Source organism: Choloepus didactylus, chromosome 16 (genome assembly GCF_015220235.1).
Source record: "Choloepus didactylus isolate mChoDid1 chromosome 16, mChoDid1.pri, whole genome shotgun sequence".
NCBI lineage: Eukaryota > Metazoa > Chordata > Mammalia > Pilosa > Megalonychidae > Choloepus > Choloepus didactylus.
In genome coordinates this window covers 59,000,086-59,025,623 of record NC_051322.1, presented here as the reverse complement: position 1 = coordinate 59,025,623, position 25,538 = coordinate 59,000,086, and the positions used below count along the sequence as shown (strand labels likewise).

General features: G+C 38.6%; 1 protein-coding gene across 1 annotated transcript in view; it reads right to left on the bottom strand.

Moving 5' to 3' along the window:
• The window catches only part of ABHD3 (abhydrolase domain containing 3, phospholipase), a 62,226-nt gene that overhangs the window by 26,563 nt on the left and 10,125 nt on the right, over positions 1–25,538 (bottom strand). The window contains exon 4 of the mRNA XM_037806199.1: positions 1,882–1,927. Coding sequence (XP_037662127.1) covers positions 1,882–1,927 — 46 coding nt within the window. The remainder of the gene's footprint in view (positions 1–1,881; positions 1,928–25,538) is intronic.

Below are 25,538 nucleotides of genomic sequence, written 5' to 3'. Positions count from 1 at the left end.
ACAAATTTCTTAACGTATTTGGGCCTCATTTTCTTCATCTGGAAAATGGGGATAATAGTAATTATACTGACCTAACTCATTGGGTTGTTTTTAATTGCTGACATTAGGTAAGAAAAGACATAACTGATACATTCGAAGGATTCAATAAATGTTAGGTATAACTATGAGCATCACTATCTAGCCACAAGTAAATACTTATTATTATCCTGTGCTCTTTATGCCAAGAAAGCCCCCACTCCTGTCTCCTGGTGGTTTAATACCACAGTCTCAAGTGTTAACTCCCTGTGAAGTTCTCTCTCCTCCTCCAGGTAGTTATTTACACCTTCCCTTTGGGCTCTGTAGCCTTAATACCTCTTCCGACCCTTACACTTAGTACTGCACTGCATATATTTTTATGTACCTGTCCCTCTCCTTCAATTCTAGTTTGAGCTCCTAAGAGAGGTAGCATTCTGTCCTACAAAGGTCTCCCTACCGCCTTGTGCAGTGCCTGATTGAACAGGCATGCAATACAGCGTTGCTGAATGAATAGAGCTTTGTCCCTCACTTTATGGGAACTAGCAGACCCCGCTTTGCAGCACTGTTATTTGCTTGAGAGCCTCAGCCTTCCCCATCTTTATGTGCTGGAAGTACCTAGAAGAATGCACAATACATAATTGCTGCTTAAAAACTATTTGCTTGGTCCAGGGACAGAGTGACAAATTCAAATCCATCCCTTTAAAGTACCCTCTGAGGGGAGTAAGAGTCCTAAAGGGCTATACCAAATAAGGACGTGTGAACCTTTCATCAAACTATTTATTCTGAGAGACTTGAATAAGACCAAAAATACTTTAAAACATTAGCTTTTGAAAACACTATAAAGCTCTATAAATATACTGACCTTAATTCCCTCCAGGGCCTAAATCCCTGTAAAGCAAACTACAAAAGCTCTTTTCCCCCAAGTTCTCCTAAAGTACTGACATTGGTGGCATGACTGCAAAGGTTTTTTTTTTGGATGTGATTCAATTATTTACAGTCTTTATGTCATTCTTCTATCAATGACTCAAAACAAAACAAACACCATTCTTTCTTTCAGTTCTGGTAGAAATAAATGCCTTTGACTTGACAAAGTGGTGAGGGACTGAAAGTTGAAAAGCTACAAGAAAACTTCAGGGAGTAATATTTCTCTTTCTAACTCACAGGTTTAAACATCAGGTAGTGACAATTTTCTAGAGGTGGAAGAACTTGCAACCTAGCAAAAAATCAAGGAGTTAGAGAAAAAAGAGCTGATTAAAAAAATAAGTTTTAAATAATATTTCCTCTGTGTAAACTCTGCCTGGCAAACAGGTACATAACATACAGTCAATCCATCTTGTGACAAAAGTAAAACTTCATAAGAAAAAAAAAGTTAAAAAAAAGTATCACTGTACTGGTTAATTTGTGTTTATACTGGTTATTTTTTTTTTAATTAAATTCAGTTTTATTGAGATATATTCATGTACCATACAATCATCCAAGGTTGTACTGGTTAATTTTTAAATAGTATGTGTTTTGCAATAAAAATGATGTAGATAAGTATCTATTGATGTTAAAAATATACTAAGTGCAAATATTAAGTTATAAAATAGAATCACATTTTTAATAAAAATATACATATAGTACATGTATTTTATTTATATATGAAGTCCGGATGAATGCAGACTAAGGGGATTTCCCTGGTTGTGGGATTATGTGTCTTTTAAATTTCCTTTTTTTTTCCCCGAACTGTATTTTTCTACAATTAACTTGTGTTGTTTAAATAATAAGAGTTATTTTAAATAAAAAAGAATATGCGCTTTTCATTTTAAAACTGGAAATGATTCTTTCAAAAATTAAGACTCTTGTCATTTATTTAAATTTACTTACCAGGAGATTCTCCCCCGCCACTCCTCTGTTGTTAAAAACCACACATCTAAAAACCAGGAAAGTAATTTTTGTTATTTCTACACATGACTCTTGCTCACAACATCATATTAAAATAATCTTACCAGCACTGCTTTAGAGTATTAGAGATTTTTAAAAATCTTTTTTACAGAAATGATAGTATTTAACAATTTCAACTTAATGCACTAAAATCCAATTCCAGTTTTCTCACTTAAACGTGTAGGTTTAGATTAGAAAACTGCATAGTGAAGTGATGTTAATTTCTCCTACTTAGAACAGAATTTTAGAAACTTTTCCTGTGCATATGTGCAGGCTTCCAATAACTGTTACTAAAGCAATCCTAAATCTACATCAAATTTAAACATTTTTGCTTCAAATAAAGAAAAAACACGTCCTCTACCTATTCTGTTGTAATATTAATAAGTATTGTAAATAGCTCTTGTTCCCTCAAGGCTCAGCAAACAGTATTTGGCATTAGATGAAACATTACAACAGGCGGCACTGCAATGAGTGACCTCCCCCTCTTCAGGAACCTGGCACCTGAGCAGGTAGGACACCTGTGTGGTGTTCAGTTGACCTAGAGGAGGAAACACTATCTGTGTTTCCTATAATCCTTTTGCCTCTCCTGGGTAAATGAGTCATGTAAATGGTTAGATCAGTGTTGGCACACGGCAATGTTAGCTCTTAGTAGCAACAGTGGCTCTAGTGTCATGCTGCCTTTAAACTCTCACATAACTGACAGTCAACCATAACCCAGGTATGTATTTTTTTTGCCATTTCCAAAATCTTGACTTGTATCTGTAGAGGTTCTCCTTGATTTAGTGACTCTATGTTCACGTCAAGTTTAATTTTGTTTTTGTCTATTTACATATCAAGATCAGTCAAGTTCACTTAAAATTCAAATTCTCTTATTTCAGGGTGCTGCTGATCATTGTATGGGTTCTCAGCACCAAGAACTGACTGCCCTACAGCATATAAACAACTGTCCTCTTGGGGGGATCAGATTTCAAGGCATACCACCTCCACTCAATGTGTTATGCAGGGTATTTTTTGCAAAGAAATTCTTTCTTGCTCCTGAAAGGTTATATAGTGAATTTAATTAGGCCCAGCTAAAGAAACAGACATGTTTAATAATCTCAGTAATCTGATTTGAGGAAAAGCTTCAAATATTACATTTTATTGACTAGTCTAAGAGAGATCTTAAATACACTCTAAACACATACAGAGAAATTAGAGAAGAATACAAGAATGGCAAGACAGATTAGATATAAACAAAGTTTGTTAGCCACTTGTGTTTCCTTGTATAAGCATCTAAGTTACATAGGAATTGGTGCTAAAGTTACCTGTGACCCTGAACCTTGAAGCTCCTAACTGTTCAGAAACAACCACTTTTAGGGGCTAAACATTACATAAAGATTAAAATGACTTCTTGGTAATAGGGAAAACTGTGTGTTAGGAGGGCTAGATATTTGGGAACTATTTTCTGTAATATTTTTCTGTAAACCTACAAATTCTCTAATAAAACCTATTTAAAAAAAAAAAAAAAATGACTTCTTGGGCAAGACACCATCATGTGACTGCTAACGAGAGAAAGGAGCATAACCAGGGAGGGGAAAGAAAATGATGATCTGCGAACTCATGAAAAAGCAGCACATACACCTGGGATTTTCTTCCAACCTGCAGACTGGGATATTTGCACTTGGCTTCAGGCAACTTGAAAAAGTGGATCATAGCTCTGATATCTCTTGCAGAAGGAAGAATTATACTGACCTCTCCACAATGTTCAGTCAGCAGCAGTCATCACTATATACATCTAGCCTTAGAAATGCGACAGAAAGCTAAGGGAGGAGGAGGAAGCAAAGCAGCTAGAGGAAGGCAGAATGAGGGCTGCCATTCTGTGCCTTTCTCCCACTCCCCTTGATGAGAAGCAACCAGCTTATTTCATTTAATACTTTTACTGCCCTAAGGGGCAAAGCACAGCCATCAGGGAACAATTTACACATAAAGCTGAAAGAGCTGGTCATGAAACTAATGACTACCCTTAAGGCATTCAATAAGCCTCTGTTAACTTCTGCAAAAGCTCCCTCTAAACAATTTTTACAATTTTGCAAACAATTTTGTGTATACGAGGAAAACTGTTTGTAAAACTAATTTTACCCATATATTTAATTATTTAAATTTTCTTCTCAAAATAAGGCAACAACAAAGAGAATGAGTAGAATAAATATCAACTAAAGAATAAATCTGATATTGAGAAATTTCTGTGATAACAGAACATTCACCAGCGGAGCATGTGGGTCTCCTTCAATGAAGATTAAATAAAAGGCAGAGAGCTACCTGTAGTACAGGGTTTCTCAACCTTACTACTATGAACATTTTGCCAAATGATTCTTTGTTGTGAGGGCTGTTACAGAATTTTCAACAGTGTCCTTGGCCTTTTGTCCCTTGGGAGGCAAAACTGCCCCCTGGTTGAGAGATAGTTACAGTGAGATGGACCAGATAGTTTCAAAGGCTGCTCAAGCCCATGATCTCCCTGAATACATGTTGTGATCTTGCCTGCTAAATGAGTAGTTACAGACTCTGAGCTTATGCACCTAAAATAAGCGGTGAGAAGTGAATGGGAAAGGAGTACCTCTCTAAGCCTAGTTTCCTCATCTGTAAGATAAAGGGATTATATCAGACAACCTTAAATGTTTTCCAGTTCTGAGATTTCCAGTTCTAAGAAGAGATCGGCAAAGGGAGCAGTGAGAGAAACATTCAGGGATCAACTAGTCATCCAGAACCATACTGATTTCAGATGATAATAATAACAACAAAAACTAACATTTATTAGTGTTACTATATGCCATATCACGTTCTAAGAGCTTCACATGAATAATAATATTGGAAGGGTTCACTCATTCATTCAAAAGCATATTAAATGTATTAAACAGAGCCTAGAGGAGAGAAACAAAATAACAATATAAGGTTTCTGGCCTCAAGAGGAGTACAATCTAGTTGAGTTGAAAAGATAATGCACCATATTTTAAGTTCAATGACTACAATAAAAGTGATATCACAAGGCAGTATATGATTAACTGTCCACCGAGTGGTATAGATAATAAAGCCCTATAAGGTCAGGATGGGGGAAATTGATTAGGCAAGGCTTCAAGGAAAAAAGTAGATAGAGATTATGCTAAGACTTGAGAAATGGTAAAGCTTTTGGCAGAAGGAGAGTGTGGGACATTTTGAGCTGAAGGGAGCAATGTGAGAAAATATGTGAGGTAAGAACATGTAAAATATTCTGAAGGATGAGTAAACAGATCATCTTAGTTGAGAATAATAATAGAAAATAACTATGGAAAAGGTTAGGACCAAATAGGAATAGGGTTTGAAATGCCAGGTTAAGAAATGATGACAAGGATGTTCCACTTCTAGCAAGGTTGGAATAAATATTATTGGACCAACATTCTATAGAATAACTACAAATTCTTTACAAAACATGAAAGTAGTGGAGAATAACCAAATCAGTCAGAAACTGAATAGGAGTTGACACTGGAAGAAGAAATGGCACTGGGTAAGTTTCTTGTTTTTTACAACTTTTTTGACTGAGGGGAGGCCCCAGTTGTTATTACTCAGGGATGGATAAAACTCAGATGGAAACTCTCAGTCTCAGACTTGAAGAACCAGAAAACAGAGTTTGTAACAGATATAGGAGTTGGAAAACAAAGAATGAGGGGAAATCTCAGAAGGGAGAGAGACATAGAGAAGAAACTATAAGTTCTGGATAAAAACTAGGCCAAAATCTCTGGCTGCTCATATAAACAAACATGAGGCAAACTCCAAGTTGCCTCATCGAGGCTGAAACAATGAAGAGAGATTTAGGCTTCTCTCCACTACAGGGGAGACAGAGTTTGAAGTTTGAGTTTAGCCAAGTTATCTGCCAGATAAGCAAACAAACAAACTCAAAACTCTTCAGAGGAATATGACAGAATCCAGAATCTCTATAACAGACCATTCAAGCTACTGAGAATATAATCCAAAATTACTAGATCATGAAGAAACAAGAAAATATGATCCATACTCAATCAATGAAGACAACCCTGAGATGAACCAGATATTAGAATTAACAGTTGAGTGTTTAAAGCAGCTATTATAACTATGATAAGGACATAAAGGAAAATAAGCTTGTAATGAATAAACAAATAGGAAATCTCAGTAAAGGAAGAAAACATTAAAAATGGATTCTAGAACAGAAAAATATCTGAAATAAAAATGCCTCTTTGTTGCTCAGATGTGGCCCTCTCTCTCTAGCTAAGCCAACTTGAAAGGTGAAATCACTGCCCTCCCCTCTACGTGGAATCAGACACCCAGGGGAGTGAATCTCCCTGGCAACGTGGAATATGACTCCCGGGGAGGAATGTAGACCTGGCATCATGGGACGGAGAACATCTTCTTGACCAAAAGGGGGATGTGAAAGGAAATGAAATAAGCTTCAGTGGCAGAGAGATTCCAAAACGAGCCGAGAGGTCACTCTGGTGGGCACTCTTATGCACACTTTAGGCAACCCTTTTTAGGTTCTAAAGAATTGGGGTAGCTGGTGGAGGATACCTGAAACTATCAAACTACAACCCAGAACCCATGAATCTCGAAGACAATTGTATAAAAATGTAGTTTATGAGGGGTGACAATGGGATTGGGAAAGCCATAAAGACCACACTCCACTTTGTCTAGTTTATGGATGGATGAGTAGAAAAATAGGGGAAGGAAACAAACAAACAGACAAAGGTACCCAGTGCTCTTTTTTACTTTAATTGTTTTCATTTTAATTATTATTCTTGTTATTTTTGTGTGTGTGCTAATGAAGGTGTCAGGGATTGATTTAGGTGATGAATGTACAACTATGTAATGGTACTGTGAACAATCGAATGTACGATTTGTTTTGTATGACTGCGTGGTATGTGAATATATCTCAATAAAATGAAGATTAAAAAAAAAAGTCACTGTATTTGCAAATTACAGTTGACAGAAGAAAGAATCAGGGAACTAGAAGATAAATTTAAATTTTCTAATCTAAGGATCAGAGAGAAAAGATTGAAAAAAAATGAACAGAACCTCAGTGATTTGTGGGACAATTTCAGAAGTATAATATACATATGTTTTCTGGCCCCATAAAGAGAAGAGAGAGAGAATGAGGCAGAAAAATATTTGAAGAGAGAATGGACCAACATTTTTCCAAATTTGAAAAAAGACATAAATTTACAGACGTAAGAGCCCTATTGAGCCTCAAGCAGGATAAACACAAATATAACTACAATAGGCACATACTAGTCCAAGTATCCTGAAATCAAAGATAAAAAATGACACAATATATATAAGGAACAACAATTTCTCATTAGAAATAATGCAGGCCACTAAACAATGGATAAACACCTTTAAAGTGCTGAAAGAAAAAAAAACCCTCAAACTGGAATTCTAAATCTAGCAAAAATATTATTTTAAAATGAAGGCAACCCCCCTACGTGGGATCAGACACCCAGGGGAGTGAATCTCCCTGGCAACATGGAATATGACTCCCGGGGAGGAATGTAGACCTGGCATCGTGGGACGGAGAACATCTTCTTGACCAAAAGGGGGATGTGAAAGGAAATGAAATAAGCTTCAGTGGCAGAGAGAATCCAAAAGGAGCCGAGAGGTCACTCTGGTGGGCACTCTTACGCACACTTTAGACAACCCTTTTTAGGTTCTAAAGAATTGGGGTAGCTGGTGGTGGATACCTGAAACTATCAAACTACAACCCAGAACCCATGAATCTCGAAGACAGTTGTATAAAAATGTAGCTTATGAGGGGCGACAATGGGATTGGGAAAGCCATAAGGACCACACTCCACTTCGTCTAGTTTATGGATGGATGAGTAGAAAAATAGGGGAAGGAAACAAACAGACAAAGGTACCCAGTGTTCTTTTTTACTTCAATTGCTCTTTTTCACTCTAATTATTATTCTTGTTATTCTTGTGTGTGTGCTAATGAAGCTGTCAGGGATTGATTTGGGTGATGAATGTACAACTATGTAATGGTACTGTGAACAATCGAAAGTACGATTTGTTTTGTATGACTGCGTGGTATATGAATATATCTCAATAAAATGAAGATTAAAAAAAAAAAAAGACATAATGCTGAGCAAAATAAGCCAGGCACAAAAAGAGAGATATTGTATGTTACCACTAATGTGAATTCTGTGAAAAATGTACAATGTTTTATACTGTAGAATGTAGGGGACCTAGAGATACCAATTAGTGGAGGGGGAATGATAATCTAATAAGAACAGATAAACTATGGAGGGTAATCTCAATGTTATGGGAATGCTCAGGAATGATTATGGTTTGTAAACTTTCTTGGATATAGTAAGATCATGTTGGAAGCAATAGAGTTATTTTAGGTTTTTTTTTTCTCTTATTCCTTTGTTTTCTTAGGGGTTGTTAATTTTCTTGGGGTATGGTAGGAACATGTTGGAAGCAATGTAGTTATTTTAGATTATTTGTTTTTCTTACTCCTCTGTTTGGACATGGTTTATTAATTTTCTTGGGGTATGGTAGGAACATATTGGAAGCAAAGTAGTTATTTTAGGTTATCTGTTTTCCTTAATCCATTGCTTTGTTTGAAATATTGTGGGGTTTTTTTGGTTGTTGTTTGCCTGTTTGTTTTTAATTTTTTGATAAACAAAGTTAAAAAATTGAAAAAAAATCAGTAGAAAAATGGGAGTAAAAACTAAATGACAGGAAGGCGGGGCAAGATGGCAGACTGGTGAGCTGTAAGTTTTAGTTACTCCTCCAGGAAAGTAGGTATAAAGCCAGGAACTGCGTGGACTGGACACCACAGAGCAATCTGTCTTTGGGCATACTTCATACAACACTCATGAAAACGTGGAACTGCTGAGATCAGCGAAATCTGTAAGTTTTTGCGGCCAGGGGACTCGCGCCCCTCCCTGCCAGGCTCAGTCCCGGGGGAGGAGGGGCTGTCAGCTCCGGGAAGGAGAAGGGAGAACTGCAGTGGCTGCTCTTATCGGAAACTCATTCTACTGATTCAAACTCCAACCATAGATAGACTGAGACCAGACACCAGAGTCTCTGAGAGCAGCCAGCCCAGCAGAGAGGAGACAGGCATAGAAAAAAAACAACACGAAAAACTCCAAAATAAAAGCAGAGGATTTTTGGAGTTCTGGTGAACACAGAAAGGGGAAGGGCGGAGCTCAGGCCTTGAGGCGCATATGCAAATCCCGAAGCAAAGCTGATCTCTCTGCCCTGTGCACCTTTCCTTAATGGCCCTGGTTGCTTTGTCTATTAGCATTTCAATAACCCATTAGATCTCTGAGGAGGGCCGTTTGTTTTTTTTGTTTGTTTTTTTTTTTTAAATCCTTTTTTCTTTTACTAAAACAATTACTCTAAGAAGCCCAATACAGAAAGCTTCAAAGAATTGCAATTTGGGCACGTCAAGTCAAGAGCAGAACTAAGAGAGCTCTGAGACAAAAGGCAATAATCCAGTGGCTGAGAAAATTCACTAAACAACACAACTTCCCAAGAAAAGGGGGGTGTCCGCTCACAGCCACCATCCTGGTGGACAGGAAACACTCCTGCCCATCGCCAGCCCCATAGCCCAGAGCTACCCCAGACAACCCAGTGTGACGGAAGTGCTTCAAATAACAGGCACACACCACAAAACTGGGCGTGGACATTAGCCTTCCCTGCAACCTCAGCTGAATGTCCCAGAGCTGGGAAGGGGGAGCAGTGTGAATTAACAAAGCCCCATTCAGCCATCATTTGAGCAGACTGGGAGCCTCCCTACACAGCCCAGCAGCCCAGAACTGCCCTGGGGGGACGGCACTCACCTGTGACATAGCACAGTCATCCCTCAACAGAGGACCCGGGGTGCACGGCCTGGAAGAGGGGCCCACTTGCAAGTCTCAGGAGCCATACGCCAATACCAAAGACTTGTGGGTCAGTGGCAGAGACAAACTGTGGCAGGACTGAACTGAAGGATTAGACTATTGCAGCAGCTTTAAAACTCTAGGATCATCAGGGAGATTTGATTGTTAGGGCCACCCCCCCTCCGCGACTGCCCAGAAACACGCCCCACATACAGGGCAGGCAACACCAACTACACACGCAAGCTTGGTACACCAATTGGGCCCCACAAGACTCACTCCCCCACTCACCAAAAAGGCTAAGCAGGGGAGAACTGGCTTGTGGAGAACAGGTGGCTCGTGGACGCCACCTGCTGGTTAGTTAGAGAAAGTGTACTCCACGAAGCTGTAGATCTGATAAATTAGAGATAAGGACTTCAATAGGTCTACAAACCCTAAAAGAACCCTATCAAGTTCAGCAAATGCCACGAGGCCAAAAACAACAGAAAATTATAAAGCATATGAAAAAACCAGACAATATGGATAACCCAAGCCCAAGCACCCAAATCAAAAGACCAGAAGAGACACAGCACCTAGAGCAGCTACTCAAAGAACTAAAGATGAACAATGAGACAATAGTACGGGATATGAAGGAAATCAAGAAGACCCTAGAAGAGCATAAAGAAGACATTGCAAGACTAAATAAAAAAATGGATGATCTTATGGAAATTAAAGAAACTGTTGACCAAATTAAAAAGATTCTGGACACTCATAGTACAAGACTAGAGGAAGTTGAACAACGAATCAGTGACCTGGAAGATGACAGAATGGAAAATGAAAGCATAAAAGAAAGAATGGGGAAAAAAATTGAAAAACTCAATATGGACCTCAGGGATATGATAGATCATATGAAACGTCCGAATATAAGACTCATTGGTGTCCCAGAAGGGGAAGAAAAGGGTAAAGGTCTAGGAAGAGTATTCAAAGAAATTGTTGGGGAAAACTTCCCAAATCTTCTAAACAACATAAATACACAAATCATAAATGCTCAGCGAACTCCAAATAGAATAAATCCAAAAAAACCCACTCCGAGACATATACTGATCACACTGTCAAACATAGAAGAGAAGGAGCAAGTTCTGAAAGCAGCAAGAGAAAAGCAATTCACCACATACAAAGGAAACAGCATAAGACTAAGTAGTGACTACTCAGCAGCCACCATGGAGGCAAGAAGGCAGTGGCACGATATATTTAAAATTCTGAGTGAGAGGAATTTCCAGCCAAGAATACTTTATCCAGCAAAGCTCTCCTTCAAATTTGAGGGAGAGCTTAAATTTTTCACAGACAAACAAATGCTGAGAGAATTTGCTAACAAGAGACCTGCCCTACTGGAGATACTCAAGGGAGCCCTATAGACAGAGAAACAAAGACAGGACAGAGAGACTTGGAGAAAGGTTCAGTACTAAAGAGATTCGGTATGGGTACAATAAAGGATATTAATAGAGAGAGGGAAAAATATGGCAAACATAAACCAAAGGATAAGATGGCCGATTCAAGAAATGCCTTCACGGTTTTAACGTTGAATGTAAATGGATTAAACTCCCCAATTAAAAGATATAGATTCGCAGAATGGATCAAAAAAAATGAACCATCAATATGTTGCATACAAGAGACTCATCTTAGACACAGGGACACAAAGAAACTGAAAGTGAAAGGATGGAAAAAAATATTTCATGCAAGCTACAGCCAAAAGAAAGCAGGTGTAGCAATATTAATCTCAGATAAAATAGACTTCAAATGCAGGGATGTTTTGAGAGACAAAGAAGGCCACTACATACTAATAAAAGGGACAATTCAGCAAGAAGAAATAACAATCGTAAATGTCTATGCACCCAACCAAGGTGCCACAAAATACATGAGAGAAACATTGGCAAAACTAAAGGAAGCAATTGATGTTTCCACAATAATTGTGGGAGACTTCAACACATCACTCTCTCCTATAGATAGATCAACCAGACAGAAGACCAGTAAGGAAACTGAAAGCCTAAACAATCTGATAAATGAATTAGATTTAACAGACATATACAGGACATTACATCCCAAATCACCAGGATACACATACTTTTCTAGTGCTCACGGAACTTTCTCCAGAATAGATCATATGCTGGGACATAAAACAAGCCTCAATAAATTTAAAAAGATTGAAATTATTCAAAGCACATTCTCTGACCACAATGGAATACAATTAGAAGTCAATAACCATCAGAGACTTAGAAAATTCACAAATACCTGGAGGTTAAACAACACACTCCTAAACAATCAGTGGGTTAAAGAAGAAATAGCAAGAGAAATTGCTAAATATATAGAGACGAATGAAAATGAGAACACAACATACCAAAACCTATGGGATGCAGCAAAAGCAGTGCTAAGGGGGAAATTTATAGCACTAAACGCATATATTAAAAAGGAAGAAAGAGCCAAAATCAAAGAACTAATGGATCAACTGAAGAAGCTAGAAAATGAACAGCAAACCAATCCTAAACCAAGTACAAGAAAAGAAATAACAAGGATTAAAGCAGAAATAAATGACATAGAGAACAAAAAAACAATAGAGAGGATAAATATCACCAAAAGTTGGTTCTTTGAGAAGATCAACAAGATTGACAAGCCCCTAGCTAGACTGACAAAAAGAGAGAAGACCCATATAAACAAAATAATGAATGAAAAAGGTGACATAACTGCCGATCCTGAAGAAATTAAAAAAATTATAAGAGGATATTATGAACAACTGTATGGCAACAAACTGGATAATGTAGAAGAAATGGACAATTTCCTGGAAACATATGAACAACCTAGACTGACCAGAGAAGAAATAGAAGACCTCAACCAACCCATCACAAGCAAAGAGATCCAATCAGTCATCAAAAATCTTCCCACAAATAAATGCCCAGGGCCAGATGGCTTCACAGGGGAATTCTACCAAACTTTCCAGAAAGAACTGACACCAATCTTACTCAAACTCTTTCAAAACATTGAAAAAAATGGAACACTACCTAACTCATTTTATGAAGCTAACATCAATCTAATACCAAAACCAGGCAAAGATGCTACAAAAAAGGAAAACTAACGGCCAATCTCCCTAATGAATATAGATGCAAAAATCCTCAACAAAATACTTGCAAATCGAATCCAAAGACACATTAAAAAAATCATACACCATGACCAAGTGGGGTTCATTCCAGGCATGCAAGGATGGTTCAACATAAGAAAAACAATCAATGTATTACAACACATTAAAAACTCGAAAGGGAAAAATCAATTGATCATCTCAATAGATGCTGAAAAAGCATTTGACAAAATCCAACATCCCTTTTTGATAAAAACACTTCAAAAGGTAGGAATTGAAGGAAACTTCCTCAACATGATAAAGAGCATATATGAAAAACCCACAGCCAGCATAGTACTCAATGGTGAGAGACTGAAAGCCTTCCCTCTAAGATCAGGAACAAGACAAGGATGCCCGCTGTCACCACTGTTATTCAACATTGTGCTGGAAGTGCTAGCCAGGGCAATCCGGCAAGACAAAGAAATAAAAGGCATCCAAATTGGAAAAGAAGAAGTAAAACTGTCATTGTTTGCAGATGATATGATCTTATATCTAGAAAACCCTGAGAAATCGACGATACACCTACTAGAGCTAATAAACAAATTTAGCAAAGTAGCGGGATACAAGGTTAATGCACATAAGTCAGTAATGTTTCTATATGCTAGAAATGAACAAACTGAAGAGACACTCAAGAAAAAGATACCATTTTCAATAGCAACTAAAAAAATCAAGTACCTAGGAATAAACTTAACCAAAGATGTAAAAGACCTATACAAAGAAAACTACATAACTCTACTAAAAGAAATAGAAGGGGACCTTAAAAGATGGAAAAATATTCCATGTTCATGGATAGGAAGGCTAAATGTCATTAAGATGTCAATTCTACCCAAACTCATCTACAGATTCAATGCAATCCCAATCAAAATTCCAACAACCTACTTTGCAGACTTGGAAAAGCTAGTTATCAAATTTATTTGGAAAGGGAAGATGCCTCGAATTGCTAAAGACACTCTAAAAAAGAAAAACGAAGTGGGAGGACTTACACTCCCTGACTTTGAAGCTTATTATAAAGCCACAGTTGCCAAAACAGCATGGTACTGGCACAAAGATAGACATATAGATCAATGGAATCGAATTGAGAATTCAGAGATAGACCCTCAGATCTATGGCCGACTGATCTTTGATAAGGCCCCCAAAGTCACCGAACTGAGCCATAATGGTCTTTTCAACAAATGGGGCTGGGAGAGTTGGATATCCATATCCAAAAGAATGAAAGAGGACCCCTACCTCACCCCCTACACAAAAATTAACTCAAAATGGACCAAAGATCTCAATATAAAAGAAAGTACCATTAAACTCCTAGAAGATAATGTAGGAAAACATCTTCAAGACCTTGTATTAGGAGGCCACTTCCTAGACTTTACACCCAAAGCACAAGCAACAAAAGAGAAAATAGATAAATGGGAACTCCTCAAGCTTAGAAGTTTCTGCACCTCAAAGGAATTTCTCAAAAAGGTAAAGAGGCAGCCAACTCAATGGGAAAAAATTTTTGGAAACCATGTATCTGACAAAAGACTGATATCTTGCATATACAAAGAAATCCTACAACTCAATGACAGTAGTACAGACAGCCCTATTATAAAATGGGCAAAAGATATGAAAAGACAGTTCTCTGAAGAGGAAATACAAATGGCCAAGAAACACATGAAAAAATGTTCAGCTTCACTAGCTATTAGAGAGATGCAAATTAAGACCACAATGAGATACCATCTAACACCGGTTAGAATGGCTGCCATTAAACAAACAGGAAACTACAAATGCTGGAGGGGATGTGGAGAAATTGGAACTCTTATTCATTGTTGGTGGGACTGTATAATGGTTCAGCCACTCTGGAAGTCAGTCTGGCAGTTCCTTAGAAAACTAGATATAGAGCTACCATTCGATCCAGCGATTGCACTTCTCAGTACATACCCGGAAGATCGGAAAGCAGTGACACGAACAGATATCTGCACGCCAATGTTCATAGCAGCATTATTCACAATTGCCAAGAGATGGAAACAACCCAAATGTCCTTCAACAGATGAGTGGATAAATAAAGTGTGGTATATACACACGATGGAATACTACGCGGCAGTAAGAAGGAACGATCTGGTGAAACATATGACAACATGGATGAACCTTGAAGACATAATGCTGAGCGAAATAAGCCAGGCACAAAAAGAGAAATATTATATGCTACCACTAATGTGAACTTTGAAAAATGTAAAACAAATGGTTTATAATGTAGAATGTAGGGGAACTAGCAGTAGAGAGCAATTAAGGAAGGGGGAACAATAATCCAAGAAGAACAGATAAGCTATTTAACGTTCTGGGGATGCCCAGAAATGACTATGGTCTGTTAATTTCTGATGGATGTAGTAGGAACAAGTTCACTGAAATGTTGCTATATTATGTAACTTTCTTGGGGTAAAGTAGGAACATGTTGGAAGTTAAGCAGTTATGTTAGGTTAGTTGTCTTTTTCTTACTCCCTTGTTATGGTCTCTTTGAAATGTTCTTTTATTGTATGTTTGTTTTCTTTTTAACTTTTTTTTCATACAGTTGATTTAAAAAAGAAGGGAAAGTTAAAAAAAAAAAAAAGAAAAGAAAAAAGACAAACAAGGAAAAAAAAAAAAAAGATGTAGTGCCCCCTTGAGGAGCCTGTGGAGAATGCAGGGGTATTCGCCTACCCCACCTCCATGGTTGCTAACATGACCACAGACATAGGGGACTGGTGGTTTGATGGGTTGAGCCCTCTACCATAAGTTTTACCCTTGGGAAGACGGTTGCTGCAAAGGAGAGGCTAGGCCTCCCTGTATTTGTGCCTAAGAGTCTCCTCCTGAATGCCTCTTTGTTGCTCAGATGTGGCCCTCTCTCTCTGGCTAAGCCAACTTGAAAGGTGAAATCACTGCCCTCCCCCCTACGTGGGATCAGACACCCAGGGAAGTGAATCTCCCTGGCAACGTGGAATATGACTCCCGGGGAGGAATGTAGACCCGGCGTCGTGGGATGGAGAACATCTTCTTGACCAAAAGGGGGATGTGAAAGGAAATGAAATAAGCTTCAGTGGCAGAGAGATTCCAAAACGAGCCAAGAGATCACTCTGGTGGGCACTCTTACGCACACTTTAGACAACCTTTTTTAGGTTCTAAAGAATTGGGGTAGCTGGTGGTGGATACCTGAAACTATTAAACTACAACCCAGAACCCATGAATCTCGAAGACAGTTGTATAAAAATGTAGCTTATGAGGGGTGACAGTGGGATTGGGAATGCCATAAGGACCAAACTCCACTTTGTCTAGTTTATGGATGGATGTGTAGAAAAGTAGGGGAAGGAAACAAACAGACAAAGGTACTCAGTGTTCTTTTTTACTTCAATTGCTCTTTTTCACTCTAATTATTATTCTTGTTATTTTTGTGTGTGTGCTAATGAAGGTGTCAGGGATTGATTTAGGTGATGAATGTACAACTATGTAATGGTACTGTAAACAATCGAAAGTACAATTTGTTTTGTATGACTGCGTGGTATGTGAATATATCTCAATAAAATGATGATTAAAAAAAAAAAAACTAAATGAAAAATAGGGTGGGATGGGGGGATGGTTTGGGTATTCTCTTTTCACTTTTATTTTTTATTCTTATTCTGATTCTTTCTGATGTAAGGAAAATGTTCAGAAATAGATTGTGGTGATGAACGCATAACTATATGATCATACTGTGAACAGTTGATTGTATACCATGGATGACTGTATGGTTTGTGAATATATTTCAATAAAACTGAATTAAAAAAAATTAAAATAAAAAATAAAAAATAAAAAAATAAAATAAAATGAAGGCAAAATAAAGATTTTCAGATAGCTAAGAGATTTCATCATGAGCAGTCCTGCAACTATAAGAAATGCTGAAGGAAGATCTTCAGGCTCAAGGGGAATAATAGCAGACGACAATCCAGATTTTCAGGAAGAAATGAAGAGCATCAGAAACGGTAATGATAAATAATTAAAACGACTTTTCCCTCTTAATTTCCTTAAAACATAAGGCTGTTTAAAGCAATGTGACTTTTTATAACTCTCTGCTATGGTTTTTATAATTTTACGCATATGACAAGTTATGGCATAAAGAATTGGAGGGTGAGGGTAAATTTACCTATATGGTTACAAGGTTTTTAGATTCTCCATAAAGATGTACAATATTAAGTGTAAGTAGACTGAAAAGTTAAGGACATATATATATATGTATATGATATATAACATATGACAAGCTAGAGAGAGAGAGAGAGAGAGAGAGAAAGAGTAATCCACCATATCAAATAATATATTAAATGTAAATGAACTAAAAACTCCAATTAAAAGGTGGAAATTGTCAGACCAGATAAAAAAGTAAGACCCACCACATGCTGTCTACAAGCAAGGCTCCTTAAATTTAAAGACATGGATAGCTGAAAGTTAACTGTATGAAAAAAGACGTAATATGCAAACAGTAAACATAAGAAGGCTGGAGCAGCTACAGTAATATCACATAAAGTAGACTTCACAACCAGAGATAAAGAGGGACATTTCATAATAATAAAGGAGTTAACACACTGGAATACTAACAATCACAAATATGTGTGCCCAAAATAGCTTCCAAATACATAAAGCAAAAATTGACAGAATTAAATGCAGAAATAGTAAATCTATAATCATACTTGATTTTAACACTCTTCTTTCAATGAGCAAAAAAGAAAAAATCAGTAAAGATGTAGGCAAATAACAATACTACAATCTTAAACTAATATAAACTTATAAAACACAACACCTAACAACAGCAAAATACACATCCTTTTCAAAAAATGATACTTGAACATTTCCAATCTCACTAAAGTCATACAAAGTAGGAAATCAAATTAACCCAATTTCATGTACCTTTTTTCTAGAGTGTGATGGTTCAGAAATCAGAAACAATAATTAACAAGAGTATATTATTGACTGTATTACATATTCAATTCCTGATAACAACATGATAATGGAAGGCAGTGAAAGTTAATTCATAATTCAGGAACATCCTTATCTCGTTTCAACTTTTTTTCCTATAAAATTTGTTCCCTGAGTACGAAACAGGACTTGTTTGCCTATCAGTTCTTAAATTTCTCCGGAAAAAAAAAAACAAAAAAAACACAAAAACCTGAGTCCTGGATATTACAGATCCACATTATCCCAGAAGACAAGAATCATGGGGTTTTGTGGCATAGTTGTTCCCAAGCTAAGAGCGTGAGACATCTAAGTGTGCAAAAAAGTAGTAATGAGGGTCTTCAAGGAACTACCAGTATTTCAAAAAGCCTAACAGAAATCACACTTTTATTTGTAAAAAGGCTGTGTAGTTCAATCTTAACCCTGCCACACACTAGCTATCTAATTTCGGACAAATTACTAGAACTCTACAGTTCTGTTTTCTGTTTGGTAAAATGGGGATAAAAAAATATACCATATCAAAGTAGACAACCTATACATAGCACCTAATACCAGACCTACATGCAGCAGGCACTCAACATAGCTAAGTTTAATTACAGTAAACCAGAGTGGTGATTCTGGTTATTTCTTCCTGATCATAAGTTCTTAGTGGTCCTATGAATTGAGGGAAAAAAAGGGGGTGGGGTAGGGGGGAGCCAGGAAGTTATCAATTGGTGCAGTTTATTTTTTAGGCATAATATTTCAAAACCAGTGGCCACAAGGTGAAAAAAAAGAGTCAAAGATTCTTTATTGTGAGGAAGCTGAGAGTCTTATTATCCATCTAGAAACCATTGTTTTAGCATCAAGAGCTCTCTTTCAGCCACCTCATACCATTTTACCACAATACTCTCCCTTTTCCCCCAGCTCTAACCCTAACATTTACTCAGCTGCTTCTCATATTTTATCTTACTCATTAGAATTCAAGCTGGGTCTCTGGTATTTTATAGATTCCATTGACTAGTTTATCTAGGCTACAGAACATCCTATTTAATAACAAAAGTGCTCTACATGACTAGCTCTTAATATTAACTAAGAGGAGTTGTTTCAGTGTCACAGGTCACTGCTGGAAACTTTGTTATTCAAAACAGAGTCAGAGTCATGTGTCACAGGATGTAGAGTCCAGCAGGCACTCCACCTCAGCCAGGCATTTCCTTCCTTCTCCACTCATCACCATTGCCCAGCCAGGCACACCGTGGTCTCTGAGCCATTTTGCAACGGCTGCTTGCCAGATACTAAGACTTGGGCAGTAGGCATCTGTTTCCCTCTGACCAGACTAAGAGAGTGAGGTTCTTCCCCTCAGCCAGACAATGGCCCTTACTCCTTAGTGTCACATTTAGCACTTTTTTTTAATGTTCATTATAGACCAGGTTCCAGTCAACATGCTGTATAAACACCACATGCAATTCTGGCAACCCTAGGAGGTGCAGGCATCTCTACAGTTGAGAAAACTGAGGTACAGAGAGATTAAATAATTTGCACATGGATACACAGGTACTGTGTAACACAGCTGGGATTTGAATCCAGGCAGATCTGACTCAAGAATTCATTTAATCACCTCATTATGCTACCCCTTGCTATCTAAGCTAGTAACATTAAAGTCTCTTTCTTCCAAAGAAGATGGATGCTGTGAATAATGACTGCCCTTTGAGTGCACAACAACTCTGATAAAAGGAGCTCTGTCCCTGAAAGTTTGTTAATTCAGCTATCATTTTATAGCAAAATATCTAACAATTTAGTTCCCTAGAGAATGGGATCACTTGTCCGTGATACCATAACTTTTTCCAGAATTCCATAAAACAAGCAATTCTTCATTCCTTCAACACGTTCTAATATGCATTATTTAAACTGGCCTCATGAATACTCATTCTCAAAAATTTTTAGATCAAATTATTTTAATAACAAAAAATTAATGACCTAGATAAAAATATTCTGGTCTTAATTTAAAATGACTTATCTAAGATGCTGCTTTTAGATCAGGGGAAAGTAGTCTGAAGATGCCCTTTCATTTCACTGTCTCCATTTTCCTGGTTCAGCCCTCCCTTCCTTCCCTTCTCAGGAAAACTGTAGGTGACCCCCAAAGCATTTCTAATGTGGCAGGGAAAGTGCAAAGTCATCTGTGGCAACCCATGGCCTGAGCAAAACAGGCCTGCAGATCTTCGGTGCACAGCAGTCCATGTGACCAAGGCAGCTAAATGTTTAACCTACTATCTTTGTAAGCCAGTAAGGAGAAAAAGGGTAAATTGACCTTCAAATGTAACTTTATGGGAAGCAGGCAGGAAGTGAGAGACTCTTAGTCTCATAAAAAGAGCAAAATGTATTTGTTCAAGTGTTATTCTATTCCTTCCTGCACCTGTTCCTGCATCTATGCTCCCCCCACCCTTAGGAATGTCTTTCTCTAAAACCCATATAAAAGGGCTTGCTGTTCTCTGAATGGTGCCACCAACTTTCCCTGCAAAAGCAGGGTACCTGCCCAGTGAGAGAAAAGCCGTTTAAATTCTGCCTCCCTGTGAGTAAGCCCTAAATAAAGTTCATGTTTCAGCAGATGCTGGGAGTTTTCTTTGGTCTTTTGACTGGTAAAGCCCCCTCGGGCTGTGACATCATCCAAAGTTTAGTTTCCACCAATGCTTTGTCCCCGAAATAAAAAACGCTGAGACCCAAACCCTAAACTTGAAAGTAAAGGAAAATTTTAAATTAATCAAACCTTAACTACTTTTAAATCATCTTGCGCTTCATGTCCCTCCCAAAAATATATGTGAAGGACAAAGGCATCCTTGCTACCAACAGATGGTTCTGCAGCAAAAAATAAAAGATCTTGAGCCTGTCAAACTATCCAAAAAATCATTGTTTTCTTTAAGTAGTAAAAAAAAATGTGGCAAGAGAGTAAAAAATTTCTTGAAACACAACTCTACAATCTTGAAAAATCCCTCAATTGTTTCTTTTGCCTTCTTCTAACAGTGCTCCTGTTTCTCTCCTTTCTATCAAATGTATCACCCACTCCTACTCTTGTCTTAAGCTCCAGAAGTTCAGCTTCCTACCTCATTGTACTACTGAATCTTCTCAAGTTTTGCTTTGTCCCTCCTCATCCTCCTTGCCCTTTCAGTTGCACCTGACACTGCTGACCTATCCCTTCCCTCCATTAAATTTTTCTCTTGGTTTTTCTGATATTCCAGGACCCTGGCACTTCCAATGCTCTGACCACTCAGTGCTAGAGGTTATGGTTATTTCCCAATATCCATCCTCCCCTTTTTCCTCAGTAATAGAACCCCAAATTTTAGTGGGCATGTGGTTGACAAAGTAAAGATTTAATGCCCAAGCCTCCCTTACAGCTAAGAGCAGGCCAATATAACAAAAGCAAAATAGGGTGTGCAATTGCTAGAAAGCATCCTTTAAGGAAGATGGTGCATCACTACTCTCCATTTTCCTCTGTCTTTGGTGCTGGAATACAGACATGATAGCTGGAGCTCAAGCAGCCATGCATTATAAAGCAACATGGTAGCAGCAACATAAGTCTCTGACACTATAGAGCACCTTACAAGCCCTGGTCCACCTTCTTGGACTTTTACATGAGAGAGAAATAAACTTGTATCTTGTTTAAGTCACTGTTATTTTGAGTTTTCAGTCACTTGCAGCCAACCCTAGTTCTTTCTAAAGTACACTTCCTTACTAGTGCATATTCTGTCACTTTAAATAAACTGTATGCTCTTTCGGAATAGAGGTTCTTACAGTACATATTACTAAAATACTTCAAGACTGACCTAGATTTGAATGAACTTTTTATTACACAACTCTGGATAGGTCACTCTTTTTAGTATATTTGTTGGTGGTAGGATATAAGGGTAGGTAAAAGCTCCCAATAAAAAGAGAGCTAAAATATTCAGATGTTCTCAGAATTACTGTTTTTCTCTGTTTTTAGGTGTAGTACTAGAAATCAATTCAGAGAATGGGAAACAGATTTATGAAAATAGAATATTATTCAGGTACATTATAATACTACCTATTAGGCTATGCTGCTAATGGAGATTTTTTAACAAGAAATCTTGAATGAATGGATAAAATTTCAAGCTACTTTTTTCAGTCATTTTACGTAAATTATTAGAGGGAACCACCTTTTCTCCAGCCCTCTGGTTTCTATGAGGAGGGTTTCTCTCTAACCACATTCCATTTCTGGTCTTTCTTTGACCCTTTATTGACTTTACTAGCCCTCTGGGAGGGGGAAGATTTATCTGATTGATAAATTTTGGAAGGATGATGGGGGCTGTTTGGCCCAGCAATGCTTTTCTCTTCTCAGGGGCAGGCCTATCCAAGGAAGAATAGACTACACTTTGCCAATGAAGACTGGACATTAAACTGGCCAAACAGTCCCCATCCAATTCTATTTACCTTTGATTTACTTAGTAGAGCCTTTGCTCACAATTATTTTAAAAAGACAACTTTAGTCTAGGCTCTGTCCCATTTATTATTAATTTTTAATTAGTGGACCTTAACAGAAAAGTATTGTGTTTTTGTTAGTTTTCAGGAACAAGAAAAAAGATTAACAGCAACAATATATCTTTCTATTTGTTCACAGACTGAGAGGGAAGTTCTTTCTGATGTCTAAATCATATCTCAACAGTGAAGTCTCAAATGGTTCCCTGGTGACCTGACATTATGACTCCCAGCCTTTACACAAGATAGTAACTTGGGCAACAAGGCAATTACACCATGATGTGGTGGTGTTCATACTCTATATGAACTCTTGTGTAAGAGATACTATAACAAAATTCAAATATTCCTGCAAGGAAACTAGATGTTTCTATTTCCTAAGAGGTAGGTTTGCTTTTACTGCATTTGCTCTTCTAAATTACAAATTTCTACTCTGATCAGGGATTAGAAGATCATGAAGGAAGACATAAACACTGGTTAAAAAGCAACTTTGATATTTGGTTTTTCTTATGCCTTTGTTTGATCATGGTTTGTTAATTTTCTTGGGGTATGGTAGGAACATGTTGGAAGCAATGTAGTTATTTTAGATTATATGTTTTTCTTATTCCACTGTTTGGTTATGGTTTGTTAATTTTCTTGGGGTATGATAGGAACATGTTGGAAGCAAGGTAGTCATTTTAGGTTACTTGTTTTTCTTAATCTTTTGCTTTATTTTGTTTGAAATGTGGGGGGTTTTTGTTGTTGTTTGTTTAATCTTTCGATAAAGTTTAAAAAAAAAAATGAGCAACTTTGAGCAGGGCACTAAGCCAAGTCCTTTATATAGTCTAATTCATTTAAAACCCACCGAAGTAGGTAAGAAAACTGTGACATGGGGAAGTTCAATTAATTGCCCAGGGTCACTCTGTAAGTGGCAGTTCTAACATTTGAATCCAGGCCTGTCTGGCTGCAATGCCACACAAATTTCCCAAAATTACACAGCATCCTATAAGCTCAGTTCCTACTAGATCCTGTACTGCAGAATCAAGGTATCAATGACCTAGATCTGTTTTGCCACCTAACCTTTTGCCAAATTTCCAAATCTATTTATCATCTCAGTTGTCTTTGAAACTATCTGGCTTTCTGTGGTAGACTGCAAAAATGGCTACAATATTTTACAGCTCCTCCCCTCAAAGGGAAGAGCCGGTTCCTCTACCCTTTGACTCCAGGTTGGCTTCGTGACTTGCTTGGACTAACAGAATGTGGCAGAAGCAACACTGTGGGAATTCTGAGCCTGGGATGGAAGAGGCCTTACAGCTTCCACTCTGGTACTCTTGGAACCCTCTGTCACCAAACGAACTAGCCCAGGGCTAGCCTGATGGTGGATGAGAGACCACGTGGAGCTGAGATGAATCATAAGAAATGGGGACCCAAGACCAGCCAGCACCCAGCTGTCCTGGCAGCTGACCACGAAAATATGAATGGTCTTAGCCAAGACCAGAACCACCCAGCTGATCATAGCCCAAATTGCTGACCCTCAGAATGGTGAGCAGAATGGTTACAGTTTTAAGCCACTAAGTTTCAGGGGAGTTTGTTATACAGCAAAAGCTAACTGACACACCGTCTTTGACCTAGATTCAGAGCTGCTTCACAGTTAAAAATAAATGCGGGGGAGGAGGCGGGGCAAGATGGCAGACTGGTGAGCTGTATGTTTTAGTTACTCCTCCAGGAAAGTAGGTAAAAAGCCAGGAACTGCGTGGACTGGACACCACAGAGCAGTCTGTCTTTGGGCATACTTCATACAACACTCATGAAAACGTGGAACTGCTGAGATCAGCGAAATCTGTAAGTTTTTGCGGCCAGGGGACCCGCGCCCCTCCCTGCCAGGCTCAGTCCCGGGGGAGGAGGGGCTGTCAGCTCCAGGAAGGAGAAGGGAGAATTGCAGTGGCTGCTCTTATCGGAAACTCATTCTACTGATTCAAACTCCAACCATAGATAGACTGAGGCCAGACACCAGAGACTCTGAGAGCAGCCAGCCCAGCAGAGAGGAGACAGGCATAGAAAAAAAACAACACGAAAAACTCCAAAATAAAAGCAGAGGATTTTTGGAGTTCTGGTGAACACAGAAAGGGGAAGGGCGGAGATCAGGCCTTGAGGCGCATATGCAAATCCCGAAGCAAGGCTGATCTCTCTGCCCTGGGCACTTTTCCTTAATGGCCCTGGCTGCTTTGTCTATTAGCATTTCAATAACCCATTAGATCTCTGAGGAGGGCCGTTTTTTTTTTTTTTTTTTTTTTTTTTTAAATCCTTTTTGCTTTTTCTAAAACAAATACTCTAAGAAGCTCAATACAGAAAGCTTCAAAGAATTGCAATTTGGGCACGTCAAGTCAAGAGCAGAACTAAGAGAGCTCTGAGACAAAGGCAATAATCCAGTGGCTGAGAAAATTCACTAAACAACACAACTTCCCAAGAAAAGGGGGGTGTCCGCTCACAGCCACCATCCTGGTGGACAGGAAACACTCCTGCCCATCGCCAGCCCCATAGCCCAGAGCTGCCCCAGACAACCCAGTGTGACGGAAGTGCTTCAAATAACAGGCACACACCACAAAACTGGGCGTGGACATTAGCCTTCCCTGCAACCTCAGCTGAATGTCCCAGAGCTGGGAAGGGGGAGCAGTGTGAATTAGCAGAGCCCATTCAGCCATCATTTGAGCAGACTGGGAGCCTCCCAACACAGCCCAGCAGCCCAGAACTGCCCTGGGGGGACGGCACTCACCTGTGACATAGCACAGTCATCCCTCAACAGAGGACCTGGGGTGCACAGCCTGGAAGAGGGGCCCACTTGCAAGTCTCAGGAGCCATACGCCAATACCAAAGACTTGTGGGTCAGTGGCAGAGACAAACTGTGGCAGGACTGAACTGAAGGATTAGACTATTGCAGTAGCTTTAAAACTCTAGGATCATCAGGGAGATTTGATTGTTAGGGCCACCCCCCCTCCCCGACTGCCCAGAAACACGCCCCACATACAGGGCAGGCAACACCAACTACACACGCAAGCTTGGGACACCAATTGGGCCCCACAAGACTTACTCCCCCACTCACCAAAAAGGCTAAGCAGGGGAGATCTGGCTTGTGGAGAACAGGTGGCTCGTGGACGCCACCTGCTGGTTAGTTAGAGAAAGTGTACTCCACGAAGCTGTAGATCTGATAAATTAGACATAAGGACTTC